This window comes from Oncorhynchus mykiss, chromosome 3 (genome assembly GCF_013265735.2).
Source record: "Oncorhynchus mykiss isolate Arlee chromosome 3, USDA_OmykA_1.1, whole genome shotgun sequence".
Lineage (NCBI taxonomy): Eukaryota > Metazoa > Chordata > Actinopteri > Salmoniformes > Salmonidae > Oncorhynchus > Oncorhynchus mykiss.
Genome location: NC_048567.1, coordinates 49,099,407 through 49,118,982, shown reverse-complemented (window position 1 = coordinate 49,118,982; position 19,576 = coordinate 49,099,407). Strand labels below are relative to the sequence as shown.

The 19,576-nt window shown below is 43.2% G+C and overlaps 1 protein-coding gene across 4 annotated transcripts in view; it reads right to left on the bottom strand.

The window, feature by feature from the left end:
• The window catches only part of ubr3 (ubiquitin protein ligase E3 component n-recognin 3), a 45,458-nt gene that overhangs the window by 15,188 nt on the left and 10,694 nt on the right, over positions 1 to 19,576 (bottom strand). The window contains exons 16-31 of one of the 4 annotated variants that reach the window (XM_021597131.2): positions 16,542 to 16,675; positions 16,327 to 16,412; positions 15,758 to 15,899; positions 14,746 to 14,842; positions 13,180 to 13,324; positions 12,922 to 13,026; positions 12,341 to 12,517; positions 12,036 to 12,068; positions 8,699 to 9,144; positions 7,279 to 7,367; positions 4,806 to 4,955; positions 3,776 to 3,909; positions 2,820 to 2,930; positions 2,487 to 2,699; positions 2,045 to 2,181; positions 5 to 90 (exon numbers count right to left, since the gene is read on the bottom strand). In XM_021597131.2, the coding sequence (XP_021452806.2) occupies positions 5 to 90; positions 2,045 to 2,181; positions 2,487 to 2,699; positions 2,820 to 2,930; positions 3,776 to 3,909; positions 4,806 to 4,955; positions 7,279 to 7,367; positions 8,699 to 9,144; positions 12,036 to 12,068; positions 12,341 to 12,517; positions 12,922 to 13,026; positions 13,180 to 13,324; positions 14,746 to 14,842; positions 15,758 to 15,899; positions 16,327 to 16,412; positions 16,542 to 16,675 (2,285 nt within the window). The remainder of the gene's footprint in view (positions 1 to 4; positions 91 to 2,044; positions 2,182 to 2,486; positions 2,700 to 2,819; positions 2,931 to 3,775; positions 3,910 to 4,805; positions 4,956 to 7,278; positions 7,368 to 8,698; positions 9,145 to 12,035; positions 12,069 to 12,340; positions 12,518 to 12,921; positions 13,027 to 13,179; positions 13,325 to 14,745; positions 14,843 to 15,757; positions 15,900 to 16,326; positions 16,413 to 16,541; positions 16,676 to 19,576) is intronic. The other 3 variants (XM_021597132.2, XM_021597133.2, XM_021597134.2) reach the window with 3 other exon arrangements.

Genomic DNA, 19,576 nt, shown 5'->3' with positions numbered 1-19,576 from the left:
TCACTGAGACAGGAGCGCTTGGCTGCAGCACTGGCTCCTCCAGAACACAGGTTACCTCCACGGTGCACCAGCTCCAGCTCCAGGTTTGTCCTGAGGAAGCAACCATTACTAAGCACACACACAGTCAACTGCTAGAGCTTAGTAGGACAAGAGGAAGATTTTGGGGCATTTTCACAGCCATTTTTTAGCTCAGGCAGTCTGACAGGAGTTTTCCCCCCAATTCAGAAACAGGACAGTGGACTATTAACGTTCCTTCATGTCATCTACCTGCTATTGCAGTAGCGACCTAAGACGGGAGGGCTCGTAGCGACCTAAGACGGGAGGGCTCGTAGCGACCTAAGACGGGAGGGCTCGTAGCGACCTAAGACGGGAGGGCTCAACTAGCGAAATTATCACCAATATCTGGTGAGGTTACTTTCCCTCTATTCACCCATTTTATAAGAAACATCAGATATAGAAGACGTAGCAGACATTAGCTGTTGTGTTTGTACCAGCTATTTCATATCAATAACAAAGAATTTAAATAGCTAGTCCATTGGCATAAAAGCTGTTCCATCCAGTTTCCCTTGTATAATCTCAGCTGTGAATTTCCCATGCATATCCAAAAACATTTCATTTAATATTTCAATTTCTGCAACCAAATAAAGAAAAAAAATGAAGACCATTAAGAGAACATTTTTTTATATTGAAAGCAGATAGGTGTCGCATAAATTAGACTGAACAGGGGTTGTTTTGATCCTGGCACTGGACGTTTCCTCCCATAGGCTGGGGAGGCGGGGGCAAATCCTCGGGCTTCCTGGGAGAAAAAGCAATTTCACATAGATAATGCAGCCATGCCGAGCTTCATCTGGCTGCTACTGATAAGAGCGCCCTTCCGACAGAGGAATTTTCCACTGCTCAGGCAATTTGCGCTGTTCACTGAAATTGTGAAAGCCAACAGGCACCCAGACACAGGGAGCAAGGACTTCTCTCTGCAGGGCACAGGTTGAGAGAAAACAGGTGAGGGGGAGAGTGGCATGGGGAGGGGGAGGAGACTGGGAGGGGCCAAGGGCATCCCACAACCCTTTGCCTATGGTGAGAGCATAGAAATGACGGTTCCATTCTCTAGTCCCTGTAACGCATTATCAATTTCAGACCATGATAAATGCGTCATTTAACGTCATTTAGAGGAGCGTGTCCAAAGAAGAAAGATTTGGGCTCCAACACAGGAAGGGACAAAACTGCGAATAAGTACTCTGGAGAAAAAGAGCTCAAAAATCAGTCGGAGAGGCAGAGCAATAAACCCATACAGTCAGAGGTAATAAAGGATGGTGGAACCAAACAGTCAATACCATTTTACTGCAGCGTCAACTGACAAAGCTGCCAATGTTGCTTAGAGGAATTTCCAGCGACACCTCCAGCAACCACACTGCAGTACAATCAGAGGTATGAATAAAGCCAATCAAAAAAGCCTTCACAGCTACCGAGCAACTTCAAAAAAAAACACCAAGTAATCTATATATCCGGTGCAGTTACAAAGACTAGAATTCAATACGCTCCAACTGTACACTACAGATACAAAAGCCTTTTCAAGCGGCCCTCCTCAAGCGAAGAAGTGCGCTCAATGGATAAAAGCAACAAAACAGAAATACAGCTAGGCTAAACTGAGGAAATGTTGCAGTTCTCTTTCTGTGCCCAGTCATTGTAATGCAAGGCAGGGAGCTGGCTTCCAGAGCACAAAAGGAGAGGAGCAGACAGGCCAGGCAGCCAGTGTTTTAAAGTCAGAGTCAGTTGGCTGCATAACAGAGAGCAGTAGGAGGACCTCCCTGTCTGATTGGAGCACGCATAGGGGTCACTAGCAACGGGAACACAGGCCATTGCTCATCTCCCTGGCCTGCACGACTCACACCATAAGTTACCAGGTGCACTTTCACGTAGTCTCATGGAGCTGGAAATGGAAAATTCTCCATATGACTGTGATAAATGGAGTTTCTCTTTGGTTTCATTATTTTGAAGCATTTCAGAGGAGTCTGTGGTGACATTTTGACTGTGTCGTGTCCCTCACCTGGCCACAGAGTACATGAAGAGGAAGTCGTTGTCAGGGGAACCAGGGTTCTTGCCATAGTCCATGTACTTCCTCTGGGTGGTGTTCTTGATGTCCTTGATGACCGACTCCATCTCTTTACTCAGGTTGGACTCCGTCTGGAAGGGAAAGGTTGCAAAGTGACTAAGCAGGATCTCCATTTTGAAATGTTGTTGACCATGGTAATATTGACATAATGGCCACCTACATGTATGCAAATCATTGGGAGAGTACATGAAACAAACCAGAGCAAATGTTTGGCAGGAAATGACAGGTGAAATATGTATTGAGGCCAAACTGGAGTAACACCAAAACAGCTACAATACTGTTGGCGTCAGTCTCATTTGTCAGGAAGTGTTAAGGTGGAGTGATCGGGGTCAAGGGGATAGAGTTGGGTGAAGCGGTGTATATCTCTCTGCCTTACAGTGGTGCTTACTGGGAAAAGCCCCAGCTGCTCCTGCAGGTCCTCCACCTCCTTCACCAGCACAGCGGTCTTCTTGTTGGTGGGCATGTGCCAGCTCACCACCTCGGTGCTCCGGCCCGGGCGGCAAGGCAGCACACTGTTGGCAAACTGTCTGCACAGCGGGCAGGTGAACTCGCCCTTATCCACAGAAAAGCCCTGCAGCATCTGGTCATTCTGGGTAAAACAAATATAGAAACTTTAACTATGCATGATTATTACAGGAAAGAGGGCAGGTAGGACTGTCCTATGTTATGACCCTTATGTTAATCCATACTTTCATAAGGACACTCTTACCCGCAGAGACACCATGTAGGACTTGTGGCAGTCTATGTGCAGGGTGTGTCCACAGGTCTGCACATACACACCCCCCTCCCAGCCTATTGAGACCGACTGCAGACAGGAACTCTGCGAAACAGACAAGAGAACAGCTCAAAACAAACAAGAGTCTCTTAAGTTCCATAACGGTAGAATGGAAACCACAGGGGGTTGGTGGCACCTTAATTGGGAAGGACGAGCTCGTGGTAATTGCTAGAGCGGAATGAGTTGAATGGTATCAAATATATCAAACACATGGTTTCCACACACGCCGTTCCGGACATTATTATGAGCCGTCCTCCCCTCAGCAGCCTCCTTTGACAGAAATATATACAAGAAGTTGATTTAACGACATTTCTACAGCAGCATTTTTATGTGCGAAAAAGCCAGGAGGAGCCTTTTCTGGAGAAAGAGACAAGAAATGGCAGAACAGCAGTGCAGCTAACACCCGAAGACCGTGGCAGGGTTTCTTTGTCACGCCGACTAACTGCCTCAGCACTCCCAGAGAGGGGTAGAGGAGGAGTGAGGGAGGAGAAGCTCTGTCGGGAGGTCTTAATCTTCCATGCCTGATTCTCTCGGTTTTCTGGCTGCTGGAGTCTGGAGCTGCTGACAGACTGGCAGGCTGGAACACTTGGCTGGGGGTTGGGCTGCTGAATCACCTGAACCCAGCTCAGGAGGAAAAAGGTTCAACATGCATGATGGGAATCCACCCTTTATGTGCATAAAATAGGCTTAGAGAAAGACTTCAGAAAAACGGCAGTGCTTACATTGAAACGCTTCCCTGTGTGTTACAGTTGAGCCTTTACTAGCTAGATCCAAGCCAAGGACACAAGGGAGAAGTAGAGGACATTTTTTTTTTAAAGGAAGGAAAGAGAGTGCGCGGTAGAGAGAGTGTGTGTTTAAGTGACTGGGTTTTTCCCAGTCAAGACACCTACATCTTTGAAGAAGCGTTGCATGAGAGCGAGTCTGACGTCGTGAGCCGCCCCGCACGTGTCCGCTGGGTAGATGTGCTCATCGTCAGTGGTCGGCAGTTTCTTCGTCTCGTCACTCTTGCATCGGTGTCCCAGCACTGAAACAAAAATCAGAGCATGGGGGCTCGCAGTGAGTGACAATGAGCTTTATTATAAATGTATTAGCATGAGTAATGAGCTCTCAGAATCCCATTTATAGATCACCATAATATTTATATAAAACAATCAAGGGCAATGATTGCTTGGAGAACAGGTCACGTTTTAGGAGTGCCTGTAGTCAAACGCAGATGTTTTCCCCTTCCCACATCAGGAATAGAGGATAGTGACTGATACGTCAGTTGATAATGACAGCTAATCTCCCGAACATCCACTCAGTAAATCAGTGGCAGTCTGGGATTTTGTTTTATATTTCTGCTGCAAATGATTAAGGCTTCCCATCTATGAAAAGGACAATAAAGATCTGACAGATAATTAACTTAGTGTTTACATTGTCTTTTGAGAGGCGTAATATGAAATAGCAGGTGGCAGATCATATAAGGTGTTCTTTTGATCTTGAGGCAACGAGCGTTCCCAAACCGCAACTAATTGCTAATCAATCATGCCGTCTATTTTCATGACAGTGAATGATCCTGTCCGGCAGCACGGCATAGAAAGGCAGTATGAAAACTCGGCCAGGGATCAACATGAATGATAAATGAGCCAATTAAAACAACAGCTAACCTGCCTATTAAAATGTGATTTTCCAATATGCTGGTGCTAAGCTGCCATGAATAACAGTGTATCTTTAAACAGGCAAGGGCTGTGCTAAGGGGGAAGTAGATTTTCATATCAATGAAATACACTACCTTTAAATTTGACTCCGTATTGCTAGTTCATTTTGTAGGTGGTTGAAATTGAACAACAAAATCAGGACAGTGGTAAGACAAAAGGCAAACGGTGTAGGCCATTAATTCAGATGTGTGACACACTGGGGGGGGGGATAGTGCCGTAGTACCTGACGATGCCTGAAGGAGAACCACCAGGCCAGTGGGCCGGTCCTCAGTGGAAGGGCCACTCTGGCCACAGATCACACAGTCATAGAGGACCTCAGACTCCATCACCTCCGAGGCACCCAGGTCCATGGCTGCTTCAGCGTCCGGGGATTCTGACAGGCACAAAGGGTTACTCTTGGGTCTTTAATAAAAACACTTGATTTATTCCACATTCAAAAGCTTCATCAGAAATGCTGGAGATGTATCATATCTAGATAATATGTTGGAGCTGGATAGAAATTTTGCATTCTTAACAGCTTTTCTGATCAATTGACATTAAACTAACAGCGAGAAGACACATTGGAATAAAACGTTTGGAGCGCAGGGCAGATATTGGCAAGCAATCTGCAAAATTTTAAAAAAATATTAAAAACTTTAGGAAGGTAATGTGGTGTGAAACTCTGCAGTTTTTGGGTCCGGCTAAAACCGGGTGATAATAAAATTCCATTAGAGGTGGTCACCGGCAGATACGCTCACATTCCTGCCTAGAAATAATACCATGCTCAATGACCTTGTTCTTCGCTAACTCCGAGCAAATCAATGACTAGAGTGAAGCAAACACGGGTCTTGACGTTTCCACTTTGGTGAAAAAGCATGTATTTTTCCCAAATACAGGATGAGAGAGGGTGGGTAAAGAGGGTAGGCATTGACAAAAGAACAGGAGGCTTTCAGACAACCTTGTCACTGCATTAGTACGCACATTACCACTCCACCTAATGTGTGCATTAGAGCACCACTCACTGTACTGGAAAGGAATACAAACATCACTGTGCCTAGCATCAATGCTTCCAATAACCACACTTCAGCTCTCTGCTTCTTCTGTCCAAGGGATTGGCATGGCGCTAGAGATTAATTACTGATGTGAAATTAGTTTTAAAATGTTAAAGACCGTGTTCAATTTGAACAGTAAAGTTTGCGTAGAAATGTCAACCCGTGTTGGAATTGATTTATTGCTTCAGGGTGCAATATGATCTCAGGAGAGGTCAGCGTGTTCCAGGGGAAATAAACAGTTTGCATTAGATGTCAATGGAACAGCTCAGGCCTCAGGCCCTCAGTATACACAGCACACACACAGAGCTGGAGAAGGGCTGGGAGACAAGGACACCCGTGTTGCTATGCAGGACTACTGCCTTGCTAAGTTGCTATGCTATTTCTCTCTACTATACACACACACACACACGTAAAATCCTAGTCAATATTGTAGCGTGATTGTCGGTACAGCTAACTCTATTTAAAAGCAGCAACGGGAGATTAATGCTTGAACAGATCCTCTTACTGTTGGACAAATTTGTCTGGTAAAAATTCCAGTGCAAATATATTATCTGGGACCTTTGATTTTAATCTGTGAAACAAATGTAGCCCATGAGAAGTCAAGATCATTCTTTATACACAAGCTAAATCCTTTCAATACATGTGGGTTAATGTCAGCCGGGACACCTACAAAAAAGAATCAGAAACATAGTGAAAGTAGTCTTAGCTGTGGTAGATTTCTTCAATGGCAGTGCACATTCTCCATGTATATTGTTAAACCATTCAGCCAATACATTTAGTTGTATTACATCTTTTGACAAAATCAGAAAAAACGCAATGAAGTTAATGATCATCTCTCTGTCTGCCCCTAGTTGTGCCAATACAGTAGAGGTATGAGGTGGATGTTGTGTATGTGAAACTTGTAGCCAGCCAGCCAGCCAACAGTTAGCCTGAGGGAGATTAGAGGTAATTCCCAAATGGCACCCTATTTAGTTTATAGTGCACTACTTTTGACCGGGACCCATAGGACTCTGGTAGAAATTAGTGCACTATATTGGGGAAAGGGTGCCATTTGGGATGTAGCCCTGCACACAAGGCGTCCTAGCCTGCTCAGCCGGAGGCCCATCCGTAGCCCTGCCTAAGTGCTCCCTCTGATCAGAGACCATTATTCATCCACTAATCACACTGTGTCAGGGTGGTCCCTGTGAGTCCATCCCACTATTAGTGCTTTGATCCGCAGTGCCCTCAACCAGCACGGCTCCAGTCTCAGAGGAGTGCTTTACTCTCATTGCTCCTAACAGGCCTGGGGAAACCAGGGAGGCCTGAGGGCTGTGGCCAGTGTCACCTTGCCACATTGAAAAATAAATAAAAGCAAAGCTGTATATATATATTATATATATATATATATTATATATATACAGCTTTGCTTTTATTTATTTTTCAATGTGGCAAGGTGAACTTTCCTTTAAAACTTTCCTTCAAGGACTATAATGGAACGTGTGCACAATACGTCCTCAACAATAGTAGAGTCCACTTTAAAGTTATAGAGAACCAGGCCCTGTATCCAAGTGCTAGAATATAATAGCACACCATATAACAAATCTGACAATATATTAGTACATCTAAAAGCTTGGAAAGGTTCTGAATAATCAACTTTCCTGTGTATCCTGTGGGGTCACTCCTTACCGACATCCATGGCCGTTTCCATGAAACTCTTCTGTCTGGAGGCAAACTCAGCCAGTAGCTTCTGCTGTCTCTCTCGAGCCCTCTGACGCCTGAAAGACCAGTAAACTTAACTTAGCATAGAAGACTACATAGAAAATTGTCATCATGATACATCAGTCAAACCATTTTATGTAACTGTCAAAGTGTTGCATAGCGTGGAAAGTCTGAAACCACCACACAAAAACAAATAAACATCCTATCGCGCTATTCAAATCAAAATGTACTTAAAATAGAGTGCCGAGGCATATGGCCCAGACTTCCATTATTTTGATGCAGGAGTAATGCCTATTCTCTACACACTGAAGGGGTTAACCCATCTCTATAGCAACAGCTTCTGTGGGTAAGTGGAAACGCTTGGTTTTATATAACACTGAAAGCCCTTCTCTCAATGACTAGCCATTAAATCACCACTACTCACCCACCAGTGCATTCTCATTTCCAGAGTGACTGTCTGACCGTCACAGATGCTCATTTTCCCCCTCAGACGCTAGCACAAAGGGATACTATAAAGCCCTCAAACTCAACTCTGGAACCTCGAAGCCAGTTCCACTACCTTTTTCCATTGTTCCCCGGTAAAATCAGGGACTGATTTAGACCTGGGACACCTGACGGGTGTAATTAGTTATCAGGTAGAAAAGAAAACAAGCAGGCTCCGGACCTCGTAGGGTCAAAGTTGAACCCCCGTGGTATAAAGTGTAAGATGAACTTTGTAGTATTTGGACACAATACATACAAAGTAAGCGTCTGATTTGAATGAGGTTACAGTATGTGACTGGGTGCAGGGCTGGCAAGGGGATTATTTCCCTGACTGTAGCGTCTGTGCAGACTTCCAGAGAGCAGGGTTGAATGTAAATAGAGACCCCTAATAAGAGGACATAAACAAATGGTGACAGGAGTGCCACAGCTCAGTAATTCCCACTGACAGCTTCAGGGGCACAGACGGCCCGCCTGAGAAATGTGCGGCATCCCTTTCCGCTTTCCTCTGCCATTGGCTGTCCCACAGTCGCCCTGGCACCACCGCGAGCGAGAGATGCTACCTTTGTCTTTGTCTGCAGGTCTAGTCAACCCAAAAATAGGTCATCATGGAGTGCTTATAGCCCATTCCATCATATTTAGGGGTGGGAATAGAATAAGGATGTTGTGGCCGGTGAATGTGAGCGGAACTGCCAAATCCGGCTTCATCTTCATTTCAAAAGAATCCACAGTGGGGTGAAGGGGGATTTACAGAATACAAATTCCCTCTGCAGAACCCCTTTGAATAACTTCAAAATATGGTCTCATTTCAAAGGCTAATAACCTTTTAGAATTGTATTAATTTAAAAGTGGTACAGATAAGTTGGTGTTTATGGTTTTGCAAACAGGACAGGAGCCTGTAACAAACCTCTCGTCCTTGTCCATGGTCTTCTTGTCAGTGGGGCTGTTCTTCTTGGGAGCGACGGGAGGAGAGACCTTCCCACAGATCTCCTGGATGCTGCGCTTGCTCTGGCGGCTGCGCGTGGCCGCCTTGGTGAGGATGCGCTCGATGGCGGTGATGCCATCCCCGTGGGCGTGGCTGTTGGTTTCCATATCCTCCAGCCAAGTGGCCGACAGAGAGTTCTGCTTGGCCGACAGCTTCTGGTGCAGCTTGATGAGCAGGGAGAGCATGCTCTCGCGGATCTCCAGGATCTCTGTGACCAGCTGGGGAGGCGTGCCGGGCGGGACCCAGCGTGTAGAGCTGCTCTTGGGCCTCACCACCTGGCTGGCCTCGGTGCTGCTGCGGTTGATGATCTCCTGGAACTTCCTCCTGCGCTCCGCCACCAGGCTGAACACCTGCGCCTCCCGGACGTTCTACAAACAGCAGAAAAACACATGAGATCTCTGACACACACTTTCCCAAACCTGCAGTTCAAATAAATGGCACTCACTAAATACATGCAGATGATGTAAGCCGTTACATAACCAGCAGAAATACTCTAATCGGATTAGATACTTTTGAAGAACTAGATTAGTTCTAGCATTAAAATTTTGAATTCAGAAAGGATGTTTAATTTTTTATTTTTAAGTTAAGTTTGTTTCCTGCCTGAGCAAGTGACCACAAGTCAGCGACCACTGTGATGACACACCATATGAATTTTGATGGATCACGGGAAAAGAACAGGAATAGGCTTTGAAGGCAAAAGTCCAAGATTGGAAGACCTATGGTGCAACTAAGATTATACATCCAAGTTGAATAACCGATTGGAGATAAGGACGACAGCAGTGGTGTAAGCTACTGGTGATACAGATATCACTTATTATTGACATGTACATAGCGAATCACACTGCTGCTCTCTAATTTTGCACCTTACGGATTGTGGATGGCTGTATATAAAATTTATGAGCATATTTTAACCCAATAATGATTGAATTGAAGAAGAAGATGGTCTTTTACCAAATAGGGCTGAGTCCATATTATGGCAAGAACAGCTCAAATAAGCGAAGAGAAACGACAGTCCATCATTATTTTAAGACGTGAAGGTCAGTAAATGTGGAAAATTTCAAGAACTTTTAAAGTTTCTTCAAGTGCAGTCGCAAAAACCATCAAGCGCCATGATGAAACTGGCTCTCATGAGGACCGCAACAGGAAAGGAAGACCAAGAGTTACCTCTGCTACAGAGGAGAAGTTCATTGGGGCTACCAACCACAGAAATGGCAGCCCAAATAAATGCTTCACAGATTTCAAATAACAGACATCAACTGTTCAGGGGAGACTGCATGAATTATGCCTTCATGGTCACCAAGGACACGAATAAGAAGAGACTTGCTTGGGCCAAGAAACACGAGCAATGGACATCAGACCGGTGGAAATCTGTCCTTTGGTCTGATGTGTCCAAATTTGCGATTTTTGGTTCCAACCCCTGTCTTTATGAGACGCAGAGTAGGTTAACAGGTGATCGCCGCATGTGTGGTTCCCACCGTGAAGCATGGAGGTGGGTGTGATGGTGCTTTGCTGATGCACACTTAACCAGCATGGACACCACAGCATTCTGCAGCGATACGCTATCCCATCTCGTTTGCACATAGCGGGACTATCATTTGTTTTCCAACAGGACAATGACCCAACACACCTCCAGGCTGTGAAAGGGCTACATGACCAAGAAGGAGAGTGATGGAGTGCTGCATCAGATGACCTGGCCTACATAATCACCCGACCTCAACCCAATTGAGATGGTGAAGGAAAAGCAGCCAACAAGTGCTAAGCATGTGGGAAGTCCTTCAAGACAGTTGGAAAAGTATTCCAGGTAAAGCTGGTTGAGAGAATGCCGAGAGTGTGCAAAGCTGTCAAGGCAAAGGGTGGCTACATTTGAGACTCTTCAATAAAAATATATTTTGATATGTTTAACACTTTTTTGGTTCCTAGATGATTCCATGTGTTATTTAATAGTTTTGATTTCTTCACTAGTTTTCTACAATGTAGAAACAAGTACAAATAAAGAAAACCCTTGAATGAATAGGTGTTCTAAAACGTTTGACTGGTACTGTACATAAAGTATTCAGATTCCTTGAATTTTCCACATTGTTACGTTACAGCCTTAATCTAAAAAATAAAAAAATACATTTTTTAAATTAAAATAATATACACTGCTCCAAAAAATAAAGGGAACACTTAAACAACACAATGTAACTCCAAGTCAATCACACTTATGTGAAATCAAACTGTCCACTTAGGAAGCAACACTGATTGACAATAAATTTCACATGCTGTTGTGCAAATGGAATAGACAACAGGTGGAAATTATAGGCAATTAGCAAGACACCCCCAATAAAGGAGTGGTTCTGCAGGTGGTGACCACAGACCACTTCTCAGTTCCTATGCTTCCTGGCTAATGTTTTGGTCACTTTTGAATGCTGGCGGTGCTTTCACTCTAGTGGTAGCATGAGACGGAATCTACAACCCACACGAGTGGCTCAGGTAGTGCAGCTCATCCAGGATGGCACATCAATGCGAGCTGTGGCAAGAAGGTTTGCTGTGCCTGTCAGCGTAGTGTCCAGAGCATGGAGGCGCTACCAGGAGACAGGCCAGTACATCAGGAGACGTGGAGGAGGCCGTAGGAGGGCAACAACAACCTTTCAAGAGAAGCTCAGAGTGCTAGTTCATATGCTTAGAGAAAATTCAACCCCCTAACTTTAAAATTATTATTTTTTTAAACGCTTGTGATTAACCCAGACAAAGGACCGGAGCACTGTTAAATAAACCTACATCATACAGCCCAGTCGGAGCGCCACCAATCAAAGTCACGTGCAGTTAAAGAGCATTTACCCAGACTCACATGATACTGAACAAAAATATAAAAATGGATTTAGCTGAGTTACAGTTCATGTAAAGAAATCAGTCAGTTGAAATAAATTCATTAGGCCCCAATCTATGGATTTCACATGACTGAACATTTGTAAGATCTTTTATTTCAGCTCATGAAACATGGGACCAACACTTTACATGTTGCATTTATATTTTTGTTCAGTGTACTTTCAGCAGTCAAGAGGGAAACCCCATCAGAGCACTAAACAAACCAAGGCAGAGTGCAACCTCAATGACTAAAAATCATAAGACACACAAATATAACAGAGGAGAGCATAACGTAGACATGAGGTTTTTCACACAACGGTCAGAACAGAACACACTCCAAGGCCCTGAGGAAATCAACCAGGTCTTCCTCTTCTTAATATGACCAAACAAACACTCCAATGCAAACAGCTACCTCTCGCCAATTCCCTGTCAGACGCCTGGAATTCTGTGGAGCAAAAGTACGGCAAACCAACATACGTAAAATGCTTCTCAAACATGACCCGCCAAAGAGCAACCTCTCCGCATCAGGAAGAGGATATGACAGGCTACATAATACAAAAATAACCAATATACCAAACGCATTGAATGAACATTATACCTTATCTACCCGGAGGCAAGCAATTCTGAACCCACTGAACATGAAATGTAGTATGAATACATAAGTAGTGTCAGTACCACCCAGTGTGCAGGCAGGGTAGAGACAGAGGTTTATCTGACCTGACCGAAGTTGGATGCCTCAGCGCTGGTGCTGGGAGGGGGATCTTTCTCCCTCTTCACCTCGGGGGCAGTCTCAGGCACCCTCACCCTCACGTAGTTGATGACATGGTGCAGGTTGGACAGGAGGTTGGTGCCTGGGAACCAGCTGTCATGGCAGTGCTCCTCAATGCAAGGTTCCTAGTCACAGTATATGAGACAGATTAATGTGAAGAACACCTTGATGGTCCCTTAATAAAACTTAAACTAAATAACACGTTGAGAGCTTGGGACTATAAAAGGGGACTATCTGCAAAACAATGATTGAGATAATTGGTTTTAAAGTTCTGAACCTTCATTGGTTTTAAAAACAGTGTGAACTATGTTTTATCTTGTAGTCTTTTGAACTTAACATGAATTGGGGTATTTAGAGTACAATATAGGTAGATCATTGCCCAGAACAAGGCTATGTCAATAGCACAACTTTGACAAAAATGCAGATAGAACCTAAACTCTCAACATGTTACCAACAATGTCTTTTTTTTTTTTATGTTGTCTTCGAGTGGCTAAAGGTCAGATAGTGATCAAGCCAGTATACATCTTACCTCATCCTCCTTGTCCTCTTGAACCTGGTTGTCCAAGCCCAGCTCAATCAGGTAGAGCACCATGCAGAGAACATGCTCAGACATGTTGGAGTGATCCAGCCAGATCTAAAACAAAACATAGTTCTGCCAAATTCAAATCATAGTGCAATCTCACCATCAGTTATATCAAACAATTACATTTTGAATGACAGGTGTTTTTTTTGCATGACAAAATAAGCCATGAGTAATATGAATGAAGAGAGCAGTTGGAAGGGTCACCTTGTAAAGCAGAGTGAAGATGACAATGTGAAGAGTCTTGCAGTGCAACAGCCTGTCCAGGCCTTTGTAACATGGGTGCAGAGGAGTCCTCTCTTTGTACGGTGGCCATGGATTCCCTGTCGTGTGCATCCCAGACTGTTTCAAGCTGGGTACAACAACAAAATCAGGTCAATTCCATGCAGTAACAGTCAATTGAAAATCACATTCAATAGATATGCATGTGTGATGTTGAATGGATAGGTAATAATGTGACACTAAATCCTCTAGAGTAATTTACCACACAAAATCTTTCAGTCTACGCAATGGAACAGCCAATCGGCTGAAAGTGTCACAGTATTAGCCATGACAGGATTGTGGTTATATAAAACGTTGCCTGGCTGACAGGCAATCCATCATATTCAAACAGTGTGAACCAGTAACATAAGCCTGATGTCACAGACTGAGTTGGGGAAATAGCAACTACAATATGCCTGAAGAAGGAAATAAGCTATCGTGTGGTCATGACATCAGGTGTACTACATTCCATACCAGAATAGTTTCTTTCAACGTGATGAAATGATAATCGAAAAATACCAAAAAAGAAATGAAAAACAGGTATTTCTTGTTCAACATTGATAGAATTGCTTGGATATCTAAATTGCCTTTGTTCACTATAGCCTACATTTAGTTTTGAAGAAATCCTAGAGGAACAAAAGCCCTTAAATCCATTACCCATGTATGCTTTGCTTGCCCTTTAACTGCTATTTCAAATGAAGAAATGCTGCCAGGAGGACACTTCTGTACATTCAGTTAGTTCACATCTTAAAGAGATCTTCAGGAAATTAACCTAACACTATCTCCTTCACCCCAACCATCACATTTGTCTTCGGAGACGTCCAACCTAAATCTAACAGGGGAAGGATTTCCTCAATTCTATTACAGTTTGCCTTGAAATATTGATTTTGCTCGACAGAGAACTAATTGGAACCAACCCCATCACCATGTTGGCCTAACCCCACTTTTCATTATGTTGGCCTAACCACCATCTTTCCTCCCTTCACCATGTTGGTCTAACCACCATCTTTCCTCCCTTCACCATGTTGGTCTAACCACCATCTTTCCTCCCTTCACCATGTTGGTCTAACCACCATCTTTCCTCCCTTCACCATGTTGGTCTAACCACTCTTCATTGTTTGCCTAAACCACCATCTTTCCTCCCTTCACTATGTTGGCCTAAACCCCCTCCCTATGTTGGTCTAACCACTCTTCATTGTTGACCTAAACCCCCTCTTCACTGTTCGCCTAACCACTCTCTTCAAGGCCAGATGGGAACAGCGACCCTCTAACATTCAGCAGGGCATGACATCCACCCACTCAGTTTGGCATGGCTGTTGAAAGATTACCATCCCAACTGTGGAACTGAACGAACCAGAACTATATAAAAAATACACTAAAAATGTACTGTTAAAATACATATGTATTCATAAATAACCAGTCAAAACCCTAACTACTCACATGCCTTGAAAAAAATGAAATAAACCATTCACTTCCAGGTGGAAGCGATGAGCTTAGTGACCATTAACTTACAATGCTGAGTATCTGTCCATTGCTGACTGGACATCACGACGGTAGACTGTTCTGAGAACCACCATGATGGGGTCAAACTCCTTCTCCCACACCTCCTCTAGAAAACAGAAAGAAATCCTTTAGGAACACCTGCTAAAAAAAAATGTTATTTTTTTATAAAATCGCCGACATACAATTCATTCTTCTTTTTTTTTCTTTCTTTCTACTGAGCTATGAGAAAGTGGTGTTAGGCTGCCACCCAAGTGGAATGTGAAATGACAGTGAATGTGGAGTTGCAAAGACAATCTGATGCCTCCATGACAAAACTAAACGCTGTTCTGATTGTTACCAGCCAACAGAAGAATCATATCAGCAGAAAATGGCCTCATAAAACAGATCGTATAGGAGGTGAGGTCTCCATTAGAAATACCCATTTAAAACTGGACATTGGGCCAAAATGGCTCAAACGACAACAAAGTCACATGGCTGATATTAAGATAGGACACGTAATGAGACAAATCCTGATATCATAAAACGCACAATTTTATAAGAGCCATTGACTTAAAAAATACACAGGTCTCTGCAGGCAATGCCCTATATTTGGTAACAGGGGAGACAAAGCATATAGATGTAACTGCCTGAAGGGCATCACAATAACGAAGACTTTCAGACGGACCTCGTTTTGATTTAGTCTTGTGAATTGTGCAAGTTACTAGTTCTGTATGGGTAGAACTATAGTCAACTGTGGTGCATGAGTGCCCTCTCAAGGCAGACTGGTGAAAAAGCACCTGTGATTATGTTCAAATGGAAAGCAATACGCTTGGTGATGATCCAACAAAGCATTTGGACAGCATTAGTCACACACCGTAGCAAAACTTTTGCACCATAGTAAAATGTTTTGCAAAAAGAAAAAAAAGGACAACGAGTTCATTGGACAAACTCCGGGAGGTCCCTCCCTGTTAAGTTCCTATTTGCTTCCATTCTGTAGCTAGTGAATTCACACCAGGCCATGAGATAAAAATGGACAACTTACCTTTAGGTGTGTACATGCCCTGCTGCATGGAACCCCCAGGTTCAAACACAGGGGCTTTGAAGTCAGCCACGGCAGACAGCATCTCCTCAAAGCTGCAGCTTCCTGGGACGATTCCACTCTTGGGGTTGGGATTCTCAGGAATCTGAATATTCACTTAAGGAAAGTATGCACCTAGGCAAATGTGCAGCATAATAAATGTGACCCCAAAAATGTAAAATGCAAAGACTGTTGGCTGTGTGTTAAAAGATGCAACTTTACATCGATTAAACCAGTCACAATCAGATTTACATGTAATAACAAGGGGAAGGTATGGTGAAAACAAGGTGTTATTGGTGGTTTTTCCCATTTGTAGAACAGGGACAACACATTGCCTTTGGTGAGTAATTACACATTCTAGCAAGGGAACAAACAAGGTTCTTCAGAAAATTTTACCACTGACACTACAACATCTGGAGACTAAAAATCCAGCTACAAACTCAAATGAGTATCAAAGAGAAAATACTGACCACGGGTTAGGATTTTCAATTAATTATACTGTGAATTAGAGGCTGATAAGGCAGTGAGGATACGAGGTCCAACAGTGAACTGTGGGTGCGGTCGTTCATACACAGTTGGGAGACCATCTCGGCTCTGAGAATCTCATCATCTGCCATGCCTATCAATGAGAGGGAGAAATATTCATTCATGCATCTACGGATAACGCCAATATAGCCAGGATGATAAAACATATTCAAATTGTTGTTCATGTACAATTTTATTCTCCCCTGAATGCATCTGCACCTACCCAAGTGAATGCGAAGACTGGACAAGATGACGAGAAACGTCAAGGCTCCCTCCAGCATTGGCCTCTCCTGCTCACCGTCCAGTACTGCATTCTGGTGCACAGAGGCCATGGTCAAGAGGTCCACCACTTTGAATCTGTATATGAAATACATGTTACTGATAGAGCTGTTGCGGTGAACGTATTCCCACCACACAGGTAGTCATGAGCGCAGTCAAATTCCCCGTGACACGACCATCTCCTCGTATACACTCTGGACATGCGTTGGTAGTACCCAACTTGCTAACGACCTGGTGTTCAGGGCTCTATTGTCTCTAACAAATCTCTATGCAAATACAATCGAAAATTACAAACATTCACCATCAAAACAGTATCATGCTTTTTAAATCTCACCGTTAAGCTACATTTTTTTGTTGTACCTCACTGATAATTTGAAGGAAGAAGTTCACAACAGGTTGAAAACATGGTCATTGTGGATGTTGTTTCAAAGACAAACAACGAAAAGGACAGCGCTACGGTGATGATTAATTCAAAGCATTAAAAGGCATTTCATGTAGAACACCCACAGACATAAGCTATGAGCCCAAGCCAGAAAAAAAAAAAAAAAAAAAAAAAAAAAACTGAATTAAAATAATTGTGCCGTTATACAATACAAAGCCCAAGATGTCTGGTCTAGCCTATTGTCCAAAATTAAACATTCTAGTAAATCGCCATTGAGTGTGGACTGTATTATTATAATACACACACACTGGATGGACTGGTTACCTTATGCTACACAGAACATATCGGCCTAGGCAATGCCGTTGGTTCATTGATTGGGCAGGGCAGCTTATAGAGTTACATGCTGACCACACCGCTTGCGTCACGCGTTGCAAAATAAATGTACACATACATGTTATTCAAATCACAGCACCCAAAATGCTTGTGAGCGTCTGCGTAGCCAGGTGCTAAAATAGAACTTGATTCTATTTGTGATGCTTGACGGGCTATAAGTCCCACCTCATTGGTTTTTTGGAACATAAACACACGTGGGTGATTGAAAGATGAACTGAGGTCCAGACGCCAGTACGGTTGGTGGCGGTAATGCACCTTAAAAAGTTGGTTGCCAACCGTCATATAAAGTCCAAAGAAGAAGCCTGAAGGAGGAGAGACTACTAGAAGCGAATTCATTTGACCCTTTTATCTGTGGATTAATTGTCAGAGTAGAGGACCTTGTGCCTTTCAGGTAAAATAACAAAATCAACATGTAGGCGATGGCAGACGCGCGAGTGGTCCAGTCAACATGTTACCCTACAATTATAGTGAATTTGTATTTGATTTTGAATATCCAAGTAATTGGCTGACATCACCTTAAACTACAGAATCTCAAAACTGTGCATTTCCATCTCCTCCCCTTTCTGGAGCACACATAGATAGGGGCCATCAACAGTTGAATTGTTGTGTTGTGAAAATATGTTACTATTGCTGTTCCCAAACAGATTTCACTTCACAAAATAAGCACTGGGTAGCTGCAGGAACATGGTTGGAGATCCCATGGCATACAAGAGTTTGAGCAGAATGCAGGCTGCATGCTCCTTAAACAGAGGTTGATGCATGAAGCGAAATACATGTTTTTATAAGCCCAGACATGTCTATGTGCAATCATGTGAAAGTTGATGGTTGCCACTAAAAAAAAGGATCCCAGCAGCTACTATATTTAGGCCTACCTGGTATGATTTAAACTGGCCTCCATTCGAGTACATACGGATAAACCTATTATTCTCCCTGCTCCTACCCATTTGATAAATGGGCCATTCTGCATCATGCAACCCATATATATGTTTTGATTTAAGACATTAAGGTTTGTATCATTCACAACAAAATTTTCCAAAATCAAAAATCTAGCGTATGGGACCTGTTTCAAATGATCACTTTTACACTCAACATAGCCACTTCAAATGAACACTCACTCCTGAATGGAAAAAATATCCTTTCAATTTTATTCAGCTAAATTCAATTATATTATTCTTACAATATAAACAAAATAATGGCACAGGACTTAAGCATAATCTTGTCAGCTAAAGGAACTAGCTTACAGCCTATTGCATGGCACATAGCCAGATAACATACAGTAGGCCGACTCATTCGGTTATTCTGAAATATATTTTATTCATATCACAATGTTTTAGACCTGCCTAAAATAAATAATGGATTTATTGTGATGGTGTATATTAAAGATTTAGACGTTCCGCAGGCGTGTATCAGCAGCTTGGAGATGCAAATTAACGGTCAAGTACCGTTCAACTGACCATGATGCACCATTGAGATCATCCCGATCAGTTGCATCACCGCCTGGTATGGCAACTGCTCGGCATCTGACTGTAAGGCACTACAGAGGGTAGTGCAAACGGCCCAGTAGTGCAAACGACCACTCCACAAATGTCTTGTTAACAAACTATAGTTTTCACAAATCAGTTAGAACATCTACTTTGTGCATGACAAGTCATTTTTCCAACAATTGTTTAGACAGATTATTTCACTGTATCACAATTCCAGTGGGTCAGAAGTTTACATACACTAAGTTGACTGTGCCTTTAAACAGTTGGAACATTCCAGAAATGATGTCATGGCTTTAGAAGCTTCTGATAGACTAATTTACAACATTTGAGTGAATTGGAGGTGTACCTGTGGATGTAGTTCAAGGCCTACCTTCAAACTCAGTGCTTCTTTGCTTGACATCATGGGAAAACCAAAAATAAATCAGCCAAGACCTCAAAAGAAATTGTTCATCCTTGGGAGCAATTTCCAAACGCTTGAAGGTACCACGTTCATCTGTACAAACAATAGTACGCAAGTATAAACACCATGGGACCACGCAGCAGTCATACCGATCAGGAAGGAGACGCGTTCTGTCTCCTAGAGATAAACATATTTTGGTGCGAAAAGTGCAAATCACTCCCAGAACAACAGCAAAGGACCTTTTGAAGATGCTGGAGGAAACAGGTACAAAAGTATCTATATCCACAGTAAAACAAGTCCTATAGCGATATAACCTGAAA